General features: G+C 44.3%; 1 protein-coding gene across 1 annotated transcript in view; it reads right to left on the bottom strand.

Annotated features, from left to right (window-relative positions):
• COL20A1 (collagen type XX alpha 1 chain) overlaps positions 1-19,537 on the bottom strand; it is a 686,383-nt gene that overhangs the window by 422,663 nt on the left and 244,183 nt on the right. The window contains exons 9-10 of the mRNA XM_069650801.1: positions 17,947-18,111; positions 3,967-4,131 (exon numbers count right to left, since the gene is read on the bottom strand). Coding sequence (XP_069506902.1) covers positions 3,967-4,131; positions 17,947-18,111 — 330 coding nt within the window. The remainder of the gene's footprint in view (positions 1-3,966; positions 4,132-17,946; positions 18,112-19,537) is intronic.

Genomic DNA, 19,537 nt, shown 5'->3' with positions numbered 1-19,537 from the left:
TACGAGTGTTGGTGACAACTAGGGAGTCTGGCTTCAGATGTCCTCTTATATGGAGAGGGTCAGACTGAGCTGCCCTGAAAAGTTTTTCAACCCTGGGATTGACTGCTCTGGTGAGGTTTGGGTTCACCAGGGACGGATCTATTCTCCGTTGAATGGATTTAAGGATAGGGATGGTCTGGGCAACAGGCCTCCTTTCTCCCACTAACTCTTCTGCGAAGTCCCTTTCCTCCTGTACACCGTGGGTGTCAATGTGGAAATGTTCTGCTGCGCGAGCGAGAACCTCATTTAGGAGGGGTTGGTTATCGACCGGGGAGTCGGAAACCGGGGCTTCGTTCTCTACCGGGGAATCTACTCTGTATGTTTCCGGTTCATCCTCTTCTTCCTCCTGGTCCTCATCATCCCCATAGTAGGCTGTCCCGGTTTGCTCTTCTATCAACCCAAAATCATGGTCTTCACAAAAGGAATCCTCTCCTTGATACCGTGAGTATGGTCTTGCGTAAGGTTGTACCTCGAAGGGTTCGGACCTCATTGGAGTTTCAAACCGGGCCTTCTTACTCGGGGGGGATAGGATCAGTAGAGCCTGAGGGTGTGGCCCCTTGTGGATCATACGAGAGGAAATGTTCTGGATTTTTATCATAAAAATCAGCCAAAGAAGACATTCTTGACATGACCCTATCTATGTCTTCACTGGACCATTTTTTGGAACTGGGAATGACTCTCTCAGCAAGTCTATGGGATTTATCTTGAGTAGCTTTGCTGGTTGTGGACCTATCAGCAGACCTGGGCTTGTCTGTCTGTTTAGGGGGGGTGGAGTGTTTCACAGGTGTGGAAGAATGTACAGGTAGTTTCTTCTGCTGTTTTCCCCCCTCCCCGTGCGTAGAAAAATGTTTTCCCTGTCCCTTAGTGGCTCCGAAGTTTTTCGACGCCTGGTGTCGAGGATCGGTAGAGGTGTCCCTGTCCTTCGAGCGTGGGGCCTTGCTGGCTTTAATTGCGGGCTTCGACTCCTGGAGCGCTGCCTGGGGGTGGAAGTCCTCTTCGTCTTCCGACGATCGAACTTCTGTTAGCCTAGGGAGCGAGGCACTCTTGGCAAGAGTGGATGATTGCCTGTAGTCATGCGGCGATCTTGATCGAGAGCGCCCAGAGGACACCGAATCGGACCGTTCTGTCTGTGCCTCTTTCCGAGAACTCGACGTCGTCGAGTCTCGGTTGGACTTAGTGTGTTTAGTGTGTGTAGTATGTGAAGCGCTTGTGTCGCTGGGGGTCTTCCCCATAGCCGCCCGGCCGGACGACCTTCCGAGGTCGGGGACCTGCGCTCGGCTGTCTTTCGACACCGTAATGCCCTCGCCTTCCGAAAGTACGGCGTCGCTGCCATCGCTGAAGGCGCCCTCCGCTGCCATGGCCGCCTGCCTGGCGTGGTGGGCCCAACGCTTCGTCAAACGGTCCTTAAGTGTCTTAGGTTTAAACCTACTACACGCTCTGCAGTTCGCTTCGGGGTGGTCCCTCGGCAAGCAGAGATTGCACGTGGCGTGCCTGTCGACCCAAGGGTATTTGTGATTGCACTTGGGGCAGAATTGAAAAGGGGTACCCTCCATACGCACCTTGAGGCAGCGGGCTGTTAAGTGTAGGAAATGTATAAGGTGTACCTATATACCAAGAGTGTAGAGTATGTACCACCCCCCACTCTCCCTACTTGCAGGGCCGAGGCCAGCGGCCTACCAGGCCCGGGCCGAGGCCAGCGGCCTTCCGAGGCCCAAATCCGTCGTGCAGCAGCCAACGGTCGATTTCTTCTCCAGCCGGCGTCGAGTGTCGAAGTTCGACGTTGGGGTGGGAAAGGATGTCAATAGATTATTATTTTAAATTCTAGCAAAAGTATGGCTAAGGCCAGGGGACTCCGCAAAATGCTTCCGACCAGTATGGCGGAAAAAAACAATCTGAGGATCCTAGACGCGTGAAGGATCTTGGGTACAGTGGACGTCACACTAAGGATAGTATTACTGGCACGCCCAGTGTCGACGCCCATTTTCGAGTTTCGAAAAACAAACTGTAATACTCCGCAGCTTCCACTAGATGTCGGCCTATGCACAGCATGTGATCTAAGCAGATTCCACAAGCCTCAGAAATATACATATATATATATATAGGTCATCACTATCATCATAACATTGGTCTTGGATGTATTGGTCATCCTGTGAGTACTGATCACCCTGTTCTATGGGGTCGATAATGTATATGTCATCTGAAGTGTCTTGACTATGACCAATATAGGTTGACTTGAGGAATTACTTGGTTGAGAGTTGTGCAGCCTTTGTACTTTAGTAGGTGGTTCCCAACTACCCTGTGGTTCTCCACTACCCTTGTAAGAATTCTTCTGAGTGCCTAGCCATAAAATCCACAACGCATGAAATTTGTGTCATGACATTTCAAACTTTTCTGTGGTCCGCTCAGTCAATTTTGGAAATAGGTGTGGTGACCCTGAGGGAGAGGGCTCTGGGTAATAGGCATGTTTTCAATTATGTAAAGTGCCTGTTAAGGTGTCTTGGGAGGGTGTGTAATGTTTCTCCAGTCACCTGCTTCTCGAAATACCTAAAGATTTCGAAGTTTTGCTTTTAAGAAGTATTTTCGGGACGTCTTTTAATCTGAATTGCTGTATTCTTGACATGCTGGGACCTTTGAGCCAAGGGTTTAGGTTTTGGTGTTTGTTCTTCTGCATTCAAAAGAAGGGGCTTTTTAGGAGTGGTGACGTTAAGGGGCTTCCTCAGCATCAGTTTGGGAATGTTGTTGTGCAGTGATCGAGAATGTGACGACTCAGAGCACAATTGACACTTGCTTTTTTCTTTCTCTATCGACACTGCATGGCCATGTTTCTCCTACAACATGGTTGGTGAACGGCTCGAGTTGTGTGGTGTGCTTTATGTCGTAATGGCTATGGGTGCTTTTGTCACCGGGAGTAGTCTCCATCACAGGGCCGCTGACCTGTTTGCCAGAGCCGGGGACTAGCACATGGGAACCTGTGTAAACTTTACTATCTTCGGCGTCACTATGTGCACCATAGCTATCTTCGTCAGACTCTTCAGCACCTGCTACCTGGATAGATGCTTCGCCTTGCATGGGGTGTGCGGCCCAAAACCTTAGGGCAGCGATCTTTTAACATTTTAGGTTTGCGGAGTTTGCAAGACTTATGTTGTTTTTCTGCATGGTCTCGAGGAAGACAGTGATTGCCCACCCGGTGCTTGTCTTTCCAGGGTAATTTGCAGTTGCAGGACAGGCAACATTTAAATGAAGTATTTTCCATGTTTAATATTAAAGGCATTATGATAAATAATGGGACATGGTGTAAAAGTAATAAGCAACCTCTGAGTATAAGAGTAAATGGCCTCCCCCCACTGGTGAGGGGCAGGTGTAGGCCAAAGTCAGCATTCGTCGAGAGTCGAGGATCTCCTGTTGAAGATAGTAACTGGAGCCATCCATTGAACATTGCCAAAGGTTGGTTGAAGAAGGGATGAGCGAACAAATATTGGAACGCTATTATAATAGTATTAAGTTATAGTAATAATGGCGCTAACCAGGATTCTCTGCAATACACGACCAACTATGATGGCGGAAAAAAACAATCTTTGGGACCTCGACACATGAAGAACCATGAGTACAATAGACATCACACAAGAGATAGTATTTTAAACGTGCCCAGTCAACGTCTCTTTTCGAATTCTGAAAACAAGTCATTAATTTACTCCACTAGATGTCGGCCAATGCACAGCATGTGATTCTAAGCAAATCTGCAAGCCTCAGAAATATATATATATATATAAATATTTTCAAAAATACTGCTTGCAGCATTTCTGAAAATCCCATTTGTACTAGCAGATGTTTCACAATGAGGACAATTCCCAAAATCACATGTAGTCATTATTTGGGAAAATCTGCAAAACTCATATTGAGGGTCTAGAGACAGTAAAATAAGCTGACCTGTGCCGTCGTGTTTTCCCTTCTCTTTGATTCTTGAACACAGGACCTGGTTGAGTCGCTCGAGCAGAGAACTCAGCAGGGGAAAATCAAGAACATTATATACGGTCAGCTCCAGGGGGTCTGAGGCAATCTGCCGGAGCTCTGCTTCATCTGCATTCTTCACACCTGGACATAGGGGAAATAAAAGTTCCATGGATCAATACACGGCACAGGTAAGTAAAGCCATAACAATGAACTGATTAAAGAAGAGGGGAATATTGGGCAGATGCAACAATATTGCAATTACAGCAGTGAAAATAACTGCCCACTCCATTTGTGTTACCTCCAGTGGTAAATACCGCCAGTAGTATTTACTGCTGGTGGAATAAATACAGCCAGCAGAATTAAATTACTTACAAAACAAAACACAGATGATTTGACTCTATTTACTGTCCAAATCAAAACCAGATTTTAGCTCTCCTTAAAAAAAAGTATCACCGTTAAATAGCTGCTGCTGCTGCACGAAGAATGTGTCGCGTGTTTAGAGTATGCTCAATAGATGTTACAGATGACATACAACTCCAAGTCATTTTCATATACTTTGTTCAAGATGTCAAGATGGGGTAGGGGTTTCAGTGTCCTCTTCAACATTGCACAGAATAGTTTCCCTTGATTCAAATTCCCCAGGTACAATCAATAGTCTCTTGGTTTCCAGCAAAAAGTATCTGGGTTAGAGAAAAGTTGCTGGGGTTCACAACAAATCTCTGAGTTCCAACCAGAAGTCTATGGGTCTCAAACAAAGGTTTAAAGTTTCTGCCATGTATAGTTCTCAGTTAAGGATCCCTTCCCTGAGTATACTTCCTTATCCATTAGTCACTTTACACTCTGCCTTCTTGGCTCCTCGGTCAGCTCATTGACTTCTGATCTCTTGGGGCACCACCTCACCTGTGTCTCTGGCATTCATGCACTTGCATGATAGGTCTTGTCAATAGCAGGAGCAGATAGTGGACAGTATCTTATTGAAGGGTGTTAGCTATAAGCATCTGCTCTACAGGTTGGGTCTGCTCCTACTTTCCACCTCCATGCTTTAGAGTCCTGGCTCTAGTCCGCAACACCCCACCCCATGTATCTCCTTGCAGAGTCATAATGGTCTTGTGCCTATGGGGTCCTCCTCTTCTATTTCTTGACTCTCCTCAACTCTCTTTCTCCTATGCACCATCTTGATGCTGGGCCACATGCGAGTTCCATCACCAAACCTTTTGACACCCCACATTTGCTCTGTGATGCTCTCACTAGACTTCTCTGAACTTGACCTCTAAGCTGCATCCTCTAATCCCCTCCACATTAACTCTTCTTCCAACCTCCTCCTTATCACAATCCTCTTTCTCCACCCAGAGGCGTAGCCAGGATTGTCTAGCAAATGGGGCCTGAAGCTAATGTAGTTGGGCCCACTGCACTGACAGTTATCTGTAAATGCCCACACAGAGCTGCTGAGTGGGCATTTACAGATTTTGGGTGGGCCTTGCCCCTCAGGCCCTACCCTGCCTACGCCTCTGTCTCCCCCCAACATCTCCTCCAACCTTCTCTAGAAAACACTCCTCCTCCTTAACTCTCTTGCCAAAATCCCCCCTAATATACTTGTTAACACCATTCAGCTCTTTTTCTCTTTTGGGTCACCTCCTACTGAACACTCTCATTAGCCTCTCTCTTTGTGTCACCTCCAGCTGCCTTCATAATATTCTCACGCTCTTCTCTGAAAATGTCAGTCTCCTATGTAGTCCTTCCTCCTATGACCACTCGTTTGGCTATCACTCCAACCACTTCACTCCTTTTGATCATCCAAACCCTGTACTTACTCTTTACAACCTATTTACTTTCTATCATCTCCATCCCAGCTCCTGCTCTTTGGCAATTTCTCTGGGCATAGAGCTGGGTATATAGCCCACATTTAAGAATTCTAGGAAGAAGAGCTATGGGTCAATAATTAGCAGGACTAGAGGGGTCGAGGAAGGAGTTTTAAGAATGGATAGAACAACTGAATGCTTAAGAGAAGATGGAAAGCAGGAAGAAAGATTAAGAATAGTGGTGAGAAAAGGAAGAAGAGAAGGACAGACTTTCAGTATTAGGGGGAGTGGATTAAGTGGGGAAGCAGTGGAATTGGCGTGGGCAATAAAGAGGGCAGTGTCTGAATCAGAAAGAAGGAAGAATGAGGACAGAGAAGAAGTAACTGTGGAAGAAAGAGGTGGGAAGGTATGAGCAAGAGCGTACAAAAAGACAGACTTTTTCAGTAAAGAAATTAGCAAAATTTGCAGGAGGGAGGGGGACTTGAAGGGAGGGCTCAGGGGTGGGGGGGAAAGAATGTGATTAATAATATGGAATAGATAGCAAGGATGAGAGGAAAGAGAAATAATTAGTTTGGAATAGTACTGTTTTTAGCAGCTGGCAGGGAAGAGACATAGGCAGAGTGTAGAGCAGAAAGTGAGCAAAGATCAGCAATAGAGTGGGATGATTTTATCCAGTCTTTCAGCCTGACAAAGTGAGTTATGACGAGACAAAAGATCAGGTCAGAGCCAGCGTTGAGGAGGTTTATGCAAAGGATGAAAAGGTTGAGATGGATGTACTAGATCTAAAGTGGAGGTTAAAGCAAATATGTGAAATGTCAAGGTGGAATCAAAAGAGAGTTAGGAGAAATGTGTAAGGGAAGGGAGGGAGCAAATGACTGAGTGGACAAAGTCAGGGGACAAGTGGGGGACTGAGTCAGACTGTGTTGGAGGGCAAGGTATGGATGGAGGACTAAAAGTAAAATATAGAAGTGAATGGTCCGAGGAAAGGAAGGACGTAATAATAATAGAAGATTGAGAAGAGTGAGAGGAGAAGATGAGATCAAGCAAAGACCCTGAAACATGAAAGATGAATATTGAAAAAGGTGGTAGGAGTGAAGTAGAGGGAGAAAAGGTGAGGCTGGATGAGTAGAAGAAAGATGTAGATTGAAATCTCCCAGGAGAAAGAATGGATAGTCAAGGGGAAGAAGTGAAGTGAGAAGAGAGACAAGACGAGCAGGGCAATAGACAATAAGAGAATGGAGAAATAAATTGAGCAAAGTGATATTCAAAAGAAGAGAAAGAGAAGTGGATGGGGGAATGAGTAAGAACAAATGAGAGCTGAACAGAAGGTCCTTACCTCCTCCTTTACAAGAAAAGTGTATCCTCCTTTGCTGCCTGTGCCTTTAGGATCTCTCATTCGGGTCCTGGAACTTGAAGGAGCATGGTTCCACTCGATACAGCCACTTGGGAGCTTGCGCTAGTTTGGAGCCTCATCATGGCCCTGGTAACCAACCAACTAAGCTTAATCCACCCTTATATGCAGGAACACGCTTTTCAAATGTTGCACCTCTCTTTTTTGCATACGTAACCTACTGTACCAGTGATGTCTCCCATTATGCCATAATATGATGTCATATGAGATATCATCAGTGATATCATTTGTGATGTCATCAGTGTTTAGGGGTCACGCAATGGGGGTGTCATAGTTAAGGTGGTGACGCTTCAGCACCTGCCCAATTACAGGTTTTTTTTGGCGTTAAATCAGTGCCTTAACGTCACTTCAACGAAAGGTTTTTCACTGAATTTCAAGGCTTTCGTTGCATCAGATTCTTTCCCTTAATATCACTTCAACTAAAGATTTTCACTGAATTACAAGGCAAATGGTTTTATTGGAATGAACTTATTCACCTTAACTGTCCCCTAACTAAAGTTTTTTCATTGAATTTCATGGGTTCTGTTATGTTATACCTCGTGCCACCTGTAATTCTGAAAGCCTACCTTATGTCATATCACTGGTTATCAATATCTATTCTTGAGCTATGCAACATCTGGTTCATCAAGTATTTCATGTTTTTTGTGTCCACTAGATAAGATGGGATTATTAATGTTGTACTGTTATGAGGAAGAGCGAGCTGGGGTTAGTGGGGAACTGTGATGTGGAAGACTGAAGTTGTGTATTTGGGTACTGTGACAAAGAATAGTGAGGTGGGTAGTTAGGAACTGTGATAAGGAAGAGTAAGGTGGGGTAATTGGGCACTGTGATGAGGAATAGCAAGGCACAATTAGAGGGGGGCTGTCACGAGGAAGACTGAGTTGGTGCACAAATATAACATAGACAATATAAACACATAACACCTTTTAAAGACTACCTATAAATATGAAAAAAAGCGATCAAAAATAATACGAGGAAGAGATGCGTATTGATATGAGATCTAGATTCATGAACAATATCTATGTCTTTGACTATTGAGATAGAGAATTAACAAAAAAGGAAAGATATGAAGACACTACGTGGAGCGAGAAGTCAAAATGTTACAAATTATTCAGACAATATTGAGACGAGGAACAGTACATTGAACAACGCAGATCGAGAACCACATATACATCAACCCACGTATAAACCCAATGATATAAAAGCAGCATCTTAACATTCCAATAACTTTAATTTATGTGAAGGGAGAATGTAAACACTACAAAACATTGATCATTGCACTCTCTTTTGGAAAGAGTTCAATAAAAACAGAGAAAATAACAGACTACTTTCTCCCCGATTTGCGGTTCAAAGATTCTGCCAACGGATTGGCCTAAGGACACGTGCACTGTATGAAATTCGAAAGCGGATTGGTTCATAGACACACAGATCGCAAATCACATATACTGCAGAAATCCTTACATTTCCTTAAATGGCCTCATGGCTTTGGAAATAAACTCAGATAGACACATTAAACAGTGTGTCTACCAAATGTGCTCATTGGCATCATTTTCTAACCCAATCTTTTCCCTGTGTGTTTTTTCTTTGTTATACATTGTTTTCCGTCTGTTTTTTTGGTTTTATATTCGGTTTTTTTATTCCCTTTTTAAGGATTTTATCATGCTTTTTTCTAAATTTTGTTTTTCTTTTTTTTATTATTTTCTGGAGAGGGCGACAACATCCCAAAGCACCCTCCAGCAATGAAGAGATCGACTTCTCAGAAGAACCGGATGATGTTGAGTGGGTAGAGCAGCCAGCTCCACCCAAGAAGCTTCTCACCTTTCCTGTGCTGGCAGTACTTTAAGGTGCCTAAAGACACTCCACTATCAGACAAAGAAGGGACAGTGCACATTTTGGGAGGTTCAGAAAGAGGATTTTCCACGGTTTCTGCACAAAGCCTATGCATCACAGCATTCGTCAACCACCTGATCTGTTACCATTGGCAGCAAGTGGATGAACATTTCAGGAGCAGGTTACGGCAACAGGCAATCCACCTTGGTTGTAATGCCCTGCAACCCACCGTCGGACCTGCAGCACCACAGGAGGAAGCAGAACAATTATCGCCAGCTGTGTCATCTGCTGGACCACTACCATCAACTTCATCTGGCGCCGAAGATGGAAGTGCTGACTGCTGCCCCAGTGTGGAACCCTCCACACCAATAGAGGTCTCCAGCAGGTGGTGCTTACATCTGCAGGAAGTGCTACTTGAAATTGGCAATCATTTTTTTTAGAGTTTTTCTACTCCTGTGGTCACTGAAAAAAAACATTGTTAAAGGGATGTTGCACTAATAAAAACCTATACAATTCACTGAAAAAACGTTGTTTTGTTGAAGGGATGTTATGGTTACAAATAAAACCAAAAAAACTCAGATATTAGCCAGTTGTGATAAACTAAGCAACCATAACTCGCGCCACCACCGTGCACTGCTAAGACTAACTCCCAGGACATCAAAGATGACATCACAAATGTCATTGATGACATCACATGGGAAATTAATTTTGATAAAAAGTCCCCACAAGGGGTTGTGTTTATAAATATTTCAGTTGTCTATGGAATCAGTGGGAACTATGCAGAGGACCAAAAGAAGCTTAAAAACATCCATCTGGTTATAAATAACTGGATGTCCTTAAACTGGTTGTGTTTGAATGCTGGGAAGATCGAGCAAATGATCTATGGCTCCAAACATCCCAGGGTTGGATCAGGCTTTTCCTAGCTTCTTAATTGAGGACAGTCATATGGTAGTAGTGACTAAGGTTAAGACCCTTGGCGTTTACATGGAGGTCAATTTAAATGCTGATGCCCATGTGAATTTGATTGTAAAAAACACAAACTACTACCTTAGAGTTTTAAGACTAGTCAGCCCCATGATCTCCAAGGGGAACCGCACAAAGCTTGCACAGGCTGTTATTCTTCCTCGACTGGACGATTGTAATTCTCTCCTGGGCGGGGCCAGTAAAGATGCCATCCAAAAACTACAGAAAATTCAGAATGCAGCCATGTGCATTGTCCACAAATTGGCGTGGAAAGAACCAGTGTCCTCAGCTCGGAAAGAGTTGCACTGGCTACCAGTATCAGCCAGAGTTTTGTTTAAGATACTGACACTTGGCCATAAATGTGTATTTGGGACCGCCCCCAGTACCTCAAATATAGGTTGGTTATCTACAAACCTACTAGAGACCTCGGATCAGCTAAGGCGATTCTCCTTAGCGTGGATCGTGTTAAAAGAGCACGGGAAAGAGGCTGTTTTTTCACGATCCTGGCAGCACAGGCTTGGAACGAGCTGCCCGAATCACTCAGAAAAGAGGAAAACCACCTTGCCTTCAGGAAATTCTTAAAAACAAGACTATTCATGCAATCGCCCGGACCCGCCGGATGCTTCTTAACCTTCTCTGCCTATCTGCTCAGCGCCTGGACGCCCCAGGGCTTTGGCGCTCTACAAATAAAATAACATAACACAGCCTGCTTCTGTGGGACACAAAATCCCACCAGCTACTTTGCAAGCAATACAAGAGGATGTTGATCCATATTTCGAAGACAACAGTCCTCTGTATAAACTGCAAGACACCACTGTGCAGAGGGAGCAATTTCCAAGTGCTTTTGAAGCTGTTATCAAGGAGCATGAGAAACACTGCCCGCTACCTTTGAAGTAACACACGCGCAACATATTTCCCCTGTCCACCTGCCCCTCCACATTAGTGCTTGGTGCCTCTTCCCTCATTTCCCTCACCAGCTTATGGGCTATCTGGCAAAAAAAATAAAAAAACAACAAAAGAAAGGTTCCTTTAGGAACCACCTTTCACAGTTAACAAATAGAACTAAATACAAATGTTACATTTCTCAGTAAAGTACATTGGCTTAATAAGATTTTCCAACATTCCATTAGCATTTTCTGTTATGCTAATATAAATACTGTGGCGTTCATCCCCCATTCCAGGGACTGAAACGGGGGATAAGGGCACGGCAGCCCAAGTTATTGGCCCAAGCGAAGCGAGGGCAGATAACAAGGGCTCTGGACCATTATACCCCATGCCAGCCCCTACAATGGGGGATGAGGGTCATTAGCACCCCAGGCTCCCAAAGCGGTAACTCAGGGTGCTAAAACATTGATTTTCTTCCTACACCGGGACCCGAGCGGCATCCCGCTGTAGGAATTAAAATCATTTTTCAGGATGGCCACCATGGAAAGGGAAGGCGGGACTCCGTACAGAGCCCCTCTTACTTTTTCCATGGCAGCCTGCAGAAGGCAAATGGAGAACCCCATGGCCATATTACCACAAGCAATTTTTTTTTTCCCTTTCAAACCTATCCCACTTCCAAATAACTTTATCACATAGCCGGTTCCAGATGGACATGGCCACTTTGGTCGTCTCTCGTGGTCATGGCCAGTAACCAGATTGTCCGGGTCATGACCTTATGCCATGACCCAGACAATCTGGCCACTGCCCATGGCCACAGGCTATATATACCTCAGTTACCAAAGGTATATCACTATTTTGTGTACCTACATTATAACACTTGTCAAAAAATAAAACACAGGCACATTTGTAAAACTATGGTTTAAGGTCCTTGCCAATGCTCCTTACACAAGTTTGCTGGAAATCATCCCGTGTTTTATTTTTTCCAAAATTGTCAAAATATATCTACATACAATAGTCATACAACTTAGCCCCCTAAGCCAATTGAATGCCTGTCCGGGGACCGAACGCAGATATCCCCAATTGATTTTGACCTACTATTGGGCAGTTTAAAAAAGAACTACTGGACAGATTTACACCGAATTTACAAAAGCACGCTTTCAGGATCCAGCCACCGCTCCTGACAGAAATTTAGTGAAAATCCGTCCAGCAGTTTGGGCTGTAGACGTGAGCAAACATTTTGTTCCAATGTGTCTATGGAAAGAACAGACATTTAGGGATCCCCCCATAACTTTGCCCAACCCTTGTTGAAACCTCAACAAACTTTGCAGAATCAATCTGATGGGGCCATATACTTTTTCTGCAAAGTTGATAAGGATTTGTCCAGGGGGGTGGGGGGGAGGCGGGGGCAAAGTTATAAGCAGCCCAAAAAGTGCTCTTCCTATGGGTTGAGCAACTTAACCATAACTAAAGGGCCGCTACCGCAGGCCATGTTATTTATATATATTGCTTGTTGTGTCCTATATGTTTGTATTTTTGTCGCCTAAAATCCTAGGCCCCTACTTGGAATGCTCCATGCTGACTGTTATGTATCTAGGTCTGCTTTTTGGTCACCGAAGATCGGTTCTCTTTCTTGGTTACATCTGTTTGCTATCATCACCTCTTACCATGCTTTCCACCCTACCCTACTGATAATTCCATCCTTCTTAGAACCTATGTCCTGTGCTTATCCCACTCATCTTGCCCTCCAAGTTTTCCACCTTTCCTCATAGGACTCAGTGTCCTTCACTTTGCCTCCAGAAGACCTGCTATGCAACTTACACCTTGAGCCTCATCACCCTGTCTTCTTCGCTATTCTCCCTGCTTGATGTGCTCCCTGTTGATGACATGGCCTGGAGGGTTGCCCAGAGCTGTGCCTGTGGTTATGATTTGTTCAAAACCTTCCCGCCATCAACGTTTGGTTTTGCTTTAGTCACCCCGGGTTTGCCCAGACATGTGTTCCGAGCCTGCTGGGCCTAGAGGCCCAAGCTACTCCTCACTGATGACGCCCAACAAGGCCGAAACATGTCTGTGGATGTTTGTGGTCTCGTTCAGAAGGGATGTGACATGGCAGTTCGGGCTGGACTGCCCCTTTTGGGGTAGGACCAAGCCTGATTTGTATATAGTCTTTCACCTTCTATAATGGCTTGCCAGGCTGAAAAACGATTTTCCGGAGGGTTGTCCAGAGCTATGCTTGTGGTTATTATTTGTTCAAACCTTCCAGCCATCAACTTTTGGTTTTGCTTTAGTCACCCCGAGTGGAACAGGTATGCCCAAATGTGGGTCATGAGCCTGCTGGACCTAGAGACCCAAGCAACTCATCACGGATGACACCCAACAACGCCAAAACATGTCTGGGGATGTTTGTGGTCTCGTGCAGAAGGGATGTAACCTAGCAGTTCGGGCTGGACTGCCCATTTTGGGGTGGAACAAAGCCTGAATTGTATATGGTCTTCCCCAGGCTGAAATAAATGATGGCCTGGAGGGTTGCCCATCAACTTTTGGTTTTGCAGTTACCACATGCACCCACTGCCGTAGCAGGGTCTTTTTGCGGTATGTAAAGGATGGAAAGCTGCAAGAGTCAAAGAGAGTAGAAAACTTACTGCACCTTGGCAGCAACCTAGTTTTCACTCCCAAGGCTTGCTAGCCAATTGCAACCCGAGTGTTTTATTTTGGGCTCATAGACCAGACTCTAGCCCATAAGGCAAGGAGGCAGGGGGAGTTTGGAAGTGTCCTTAAATGGATGTTTGGGGGGGCCAAACAGGGCCACTTACATTTTATTGGCCGTCAATTGCAGTATATTGTAGGACATCCAAAGATTGACTTCATTCAGTCTAATCTCTGAAATTAATCCTCACTGTTGGCGATCTTCTCAAATATCTGCACATCATCAGCATGAGTGGAAACTTAAATTACATTTCCTGAAGATGCTCGACAGAGGTTTCATATACAAGTTAAAAAGCATATCCCGGGAGGATAGCTCAGCGGCAGCGTTCGCGTCTTGTAAGCAAGACGACACGAACCAACAACAGGTTCGATCCCCGGGTCCGCGCTTAGAAACCTCTGGGTGTTTAAGCGCGTTATAAATACGTAACTAAGACAAAAAAAAAACCACAATTACGCAACTAAGAAAAACAAACAATTCCTGGAACAGCGCCTCGATGCCTGCGGGCTGTGTGAGCGCTTTATAAATGTAAAATAAATAAATAAATAATTAAATATGAGAGAGAGATACAAGCCCTGGGGCACACCACAGCTCAATGGGAGGCAATCGGATACGTATCCATCGCATTTAACTTGTTGATATCGGTTAGACAGAAAAGAGTTAAACCGTGCCAGGGCCTTCCCTGAAACTCATCCTAATGTCCTTACATGGGAGAGTAATATACTGCAGTGTATTGTATCAAATGCTGCGGAGAGGTCCAGCATCACCAAGAGGACAAGTTCCTCCTTAGCTGCCCAGTCGAGAAGGTCACCATGAGTTTCTGTACCATGCTTCAGACGGAAGCCAGACTGGGAGGTGTCCATTCATCAATCTATTGTATTGAACTACAGCTGATTTAGGATTATTACGATGTCCGTTTTTTTTTTGTACGTGTTTATGACCAAATCGTCTGTATCTCTCAAAAAATAAATACAACTACAACGAAATAAAATAGCATCACTGTAAAGGGTTCTTGCATGCTACTTTTTATTTATTTTCTTATTTTCCATCAGATCAACTCTGAGATAATGATCCACACTGCTTCGCCACAGGCTATAAATTGGGGAAGGGTCATTATTACAACCAATAATGACCCCTACTCGATGTCTATTAAGCTATTAGTACATAATGGTAATAGCAATACAGGTTTTGGAGTAGTGGTGAAGTAAAAACATGAGTTTGATAGTGAGTAAGGTAAACGCACAAAATCTGTTAGTAAATTAAATGTGGTTTTATTATTTCATATTTAAATAACAAAGTTACCTTTTGGGGGTCTACAACTAGTGCCTCTCCAGATGTTTTGGACTACAACTCCAATGATCCCTAAGGATCATTGGAGTTGTAGTCCAAAACATCTGGAGAGCGGCAGACTACTGTGAACAGTTGCAGCCTGCGGATGCATTAGTTGTAATGTACAATGAATGATATCTCTAAATGAAAGTGAAAACATTGTTCCATCATTTAGCTTTCACTTTGGTGTGTTCAATTGAAGTGTATTGTTCAAAGAAAACTTGTTCGAAAATTGCATTGCTGTCTCTTGAATGTAGCAAAAGATCTTGGGCCTCATTACGAGTTTGGCGGTAGCCATGCCGCTACTGGCGGCATGGCTACCGCCGAAATTGCGTCCGGGTCCGGGTCCTCGGAATGAGGAATTACCAGGCCATTCCCAGTTCGGAAGGTCCGGTAATTTCTCCCTCCAAGGACCCGGACATGGTCCTTCCCCATTCCCATTTCAGCCCCCGTAGGGCTGAATGGGAATGGGAGAGGAGCAAACAACAGGCCATTACGAGTTGGCCCGTTGTTTGCTCCCGCTTCCCCTCGCGGGACCCGATAAGAACGCCTGGTTTTCCCAGGTGTGCTTACCGTGTCCCGCGAGGGGAACTCGTAATGAGGCGGTACGGGGTTGACAGCGCCGGCACCTGTTACGGCACCGTTAAACCTGTACCACCAGGGTCGTAATGAGGCCCATTGTGTTGTTTTTCTGGTTTCTTCTAAAGTGAAAATGCTTTGAATGCAGTCAGTTCCAGTAGTTATTGACTTCCAACGTAACATTCTGGTTGTCTGAGAGGAGGACAATAAAAGCCTGCATGTGATAATATCTATTATTAAAGCAGAAAACACACACCGACTGTTGCTAGTCGGTAACCCTCTGCTGCACTCCTAGTGGGAACTGGTCCCAAGTGAAAGTTATACCTTGTATATACTTAAGGCTCCAAGTATGGAGTGTTAGATATACTATACAGGGACGGAAATCAAATTGTTACAGAATTATAATTGGTTTTGTCTAATATTCAAAAAGACTAACAGTATATCTGGGGCTCTGTCAATCTGACAATCTACAGACAAGAAACCATCAAGCTGAGGGTGGACAGATATAAAGTAGACCCAGTAGGCAATATAACAGAACATAATCAATTTAATTGATAACATACAACTCCATTGGAGTGTGTTAATACTAATCGCATTCACAGGTAAGTTTGTACCGGTCAATAGTTCAAAAAACAAAGGACAAAATTCAATTTGAGCTGGACAAAATACTCAAACAAAACCTGTTTGGTCAAGGAAAGAACACACATATGTAGTATACATTTACAGGATGGTAGGGTAGTTTATATGCAGGGTAATCACCACTTTGGTGTTGCCCCGCTGCTGAGCAGTTACATTCACTCTGCTCAGGGTTCCTAAAGACACTCCTATTGGGTAATCAATGCCTACGCGTTTCGGATTAGTGAAAATCCATCTTCAGGGCAGGACGTGTTTTAGTTTCATCAGAATTCAGTTGCAATTCCTGCTCTTCTTGAGAAGCAGGATCGAATCATAATCACCCAGTCACAAGACAGCTGTGTCTCGCCGGGTGCAAGGGTGTGGCGTATGGTGGACGACCCACTCGTTCTACCTAATCCTGGTTTTACAGCCTGTCACAGCTATTGTAGACACCTAAAAGTGTGTTTTTCAATTACAGTTGTGTTATCAGGTTCATAGGTAGAACACCTCAGACATGCTTGGGAGGTCATTCAGAGGTTGCAAAAACACACAGGATACGGGAAATGTCAGTTACATATCCCCATATGGTAATTTTGGAGTCTGTAATCTCTGTTGAGGGGGTCAAATAGACTATTGAAAAGTCAAGCTTGGAGTGACCTTCAACACACATTGGTGAACTGTGTGTAAGCATTTACTATCGCAAATGGATAAAAAGGCCACTCATTTCTTTAGCTTCATGGGACAGACGCAGAAGTCCAAGACTTTACAAAAGTCATCACCTCTTGAAATAGTGTATTACTTGATTTGCTAAGTAGCAACCCCTGTGTGTTTAAGAAGCACTACAGTGGGCAGTCCAGTGCATTTCAGTCGCATGCCTGACTCTTTCACTGCCTTTAGGAGACACAGACACAGACCCACTGTCTCCCCTTGTCTCCCAATGAGCTGTTGTGCTCCAGCCTCATTCTCAAATTCATCATGTCAACTTCCCATGAGTTCTGCATTATGCCACCCTCAACAACAATGTAACTATCACTCCTGCGTCAGCCTGGTGTACATGTCCGTAAAGGCCTGCAAGCCCGTGCATAGGTCGCAAGGGCCTGAGCGAGGTCTGTGGGCTGTTACCGGTCATGTTGCCCCCCCAACAAGGAGTTGATTGCTATTCATATCCTGGGGTTCGTCTGTGGTGCAAATTGTTTATTTTTAATTTTAAAAAAAAAACAAGATGTTCGCCGTCATGGGAAAAGGGACGTAGTCCCTTTTCTATGTCCATGGTGACTGAGGGCAGGAGGAGTGCCGGGCCGTAGGACAAATCAATGGTCCGGCAGGTAAGTGGGAAGGCAGAGCAGGGAATGTTTGCAGGATGTTTTTGGGTGTGGGCAGGAGGGTGGTGACATGGGGAGGCAACAGGCAGAACACCCTGTTGCCTCCCCACAATCAAGATTGCACCACCCAGGGAAGGGCCTCGGGTGGCAGGAAAATGGGGGCTGTACACAGTGTTTTCTCACCTGCTTGGTTGAGCGCTCTTGCCCAGGTGTGATGCAAATATTCATCCGACTATTCCCTAACTTTCTCCAGAATACAATTCATTTAAGATGGACTGACACACATCCTTCCTTACATAAAGCACTGCCCTTTGCCCAGTTGCCCAAATGTCCTTTTCCTCTAACCACTCTTACTCTTGCATTTCAAATTTTGCTCACAATTCCTCAAGCAGATTAAGTTCTCGAGCACACGGGCAGGGTCACAGTACATCATGGCCAGGGATCAGGTGCTCTGAAACTGCGGAGGTGATTTTGGGCTGCACACAAGCAGAGTAACATAACATAACATAACATATTTCTCACCGATAGCGAAGATATCAATGCCTGTATTTTTCAAGATTTGCGCAGAGGTGTTGGCGTCGTCTTGTGATTTCCCGTCGGTCAGCAGAATCACAATTTTCTCCGCGTCTGACCGCGCTCCAGCTTGCGACCTCAAATTTTCCTCCATCACATGAGTCAAGGCAAGACCTTCAAAAATAGAAGAGACAGTAAGTGATCCGGGGTTCGATGCTTATGCACTCTGAGATCTTTTAAAGATATACTGTATGTATTTAATCAGCTAACTTATTTGGCCAATGGTGTCATATCTCACACAGTATTGATCATCAGCAATAAAGACCACACATTAAATTCAGCCATGCCACTACATCATCATAAACAGTAATATTAAAGGGATGATAAAATGTTACAAAAATATAATGTGGTTCCTTATTGTTAGTGTGTTGTCGTTTGCGGATTTCCCAACCAAATCTTCTTCACATCCATCTCATTTGAAACATTTTCCTAAGCATCTTTATTTAGGTTGTCCACCATTTTCCAAACATACTTGAATCTGTGAAACAGGAAGTGAGACGAGAGGAAGAGTGGAAGGGGAGTTTACCGATCGTTGCTAGCAGCAAGATTGCAAAGTAAAAGGCTGAATTTTTATTTAGGTGCTCCAATTTTTAAATATCTAGTAATCTCGCTAGCAGAAGTAGTAATAGCCATCCTAGTAGTAGTAGTACAAATCAAGGCATTCGTAGTAAAAGTACTAGTATTACCAATGATACTAGGTGTTGGAACAGTACTACTTCTACCAGTACTAGTATTACTAACAGTATGACATGGACTATTTCTAGTAGTAGTAGTGGTAGTGTAGTAGTACCAATAATTATAGTAGTAGGGTTAGTACCACCGAATAGCATCGATACTACTAATGTTTGTAGTACTAGTAGAACGACCACTACAGGTGGTACTAGTACCACTCTGGGTATTTCTAATAGTGCTGCTAATGTTACATATTCACTACATATGTTCGTTTTGTGAAAAGTAAACCAAATGAAGCCTTTCACTTATAATTGAACTGCAGGCAGTTCTTCCGGTGCTATTGATGTCACTTCCGCTTTCAGTGAATGGCAGCAGTTCAGAAAATGGAAGACACACAAAGTAAGCCAAATGCGTCTAAAAATGTTATAAAATGAGATAGCTGGGGAGAGGTTTTGCTTTGGAAATTGACAGTAGATAAAACATGAACTAAAAGCAACAACAACTTAAAAAACGTATGTCCTCCTTTAAAAATAGGTTAGAGCAGTTACCAAAGGGCAATTCAGGCATGGCCTGAAAATGAAAACGTGTTTTCAATTTTTGGTAAAAAGTGCACGATTTCCATTTCTGGAGGGGTAGAGGGGCCACGGGAAGGATCTGAAATCAGATAAATCACTTTAAGCTTAGGTAGAGTGTGTAAGAGAACCTCTTTGGGTGATTTGGGACCAATGGCAACCACCCATTAGCAAGCAGCATTTTAAAATTCCTCGTAAGATAGTCAGGGCCATATCACAAGTTGGGCGGTAGCCCTTAAATGCAGCGATAAAGGTATTACCGCTGCATTTAAGGGCTGACCCTATCAAGCGTGTTT

This window comes from Ambystoma mexicanum, chromosome 3p, assembly GCF_040938575.1.
Source record: "Ambystoma mexicanum isolate Mex_15411 chromosome 3p, UKY_AmexF1_1, whole genome shotgun sequence".
Taxonomy (NCBI): Eukaryota; Metazoa; Chordata; class Amphibia; order Caudata; family Ambystomatidae; genus Ambystoma; species Ambystoma mexicanum.
This window is presented reverse-complemented; position numbering and strand designations above follow the sequence as displayed.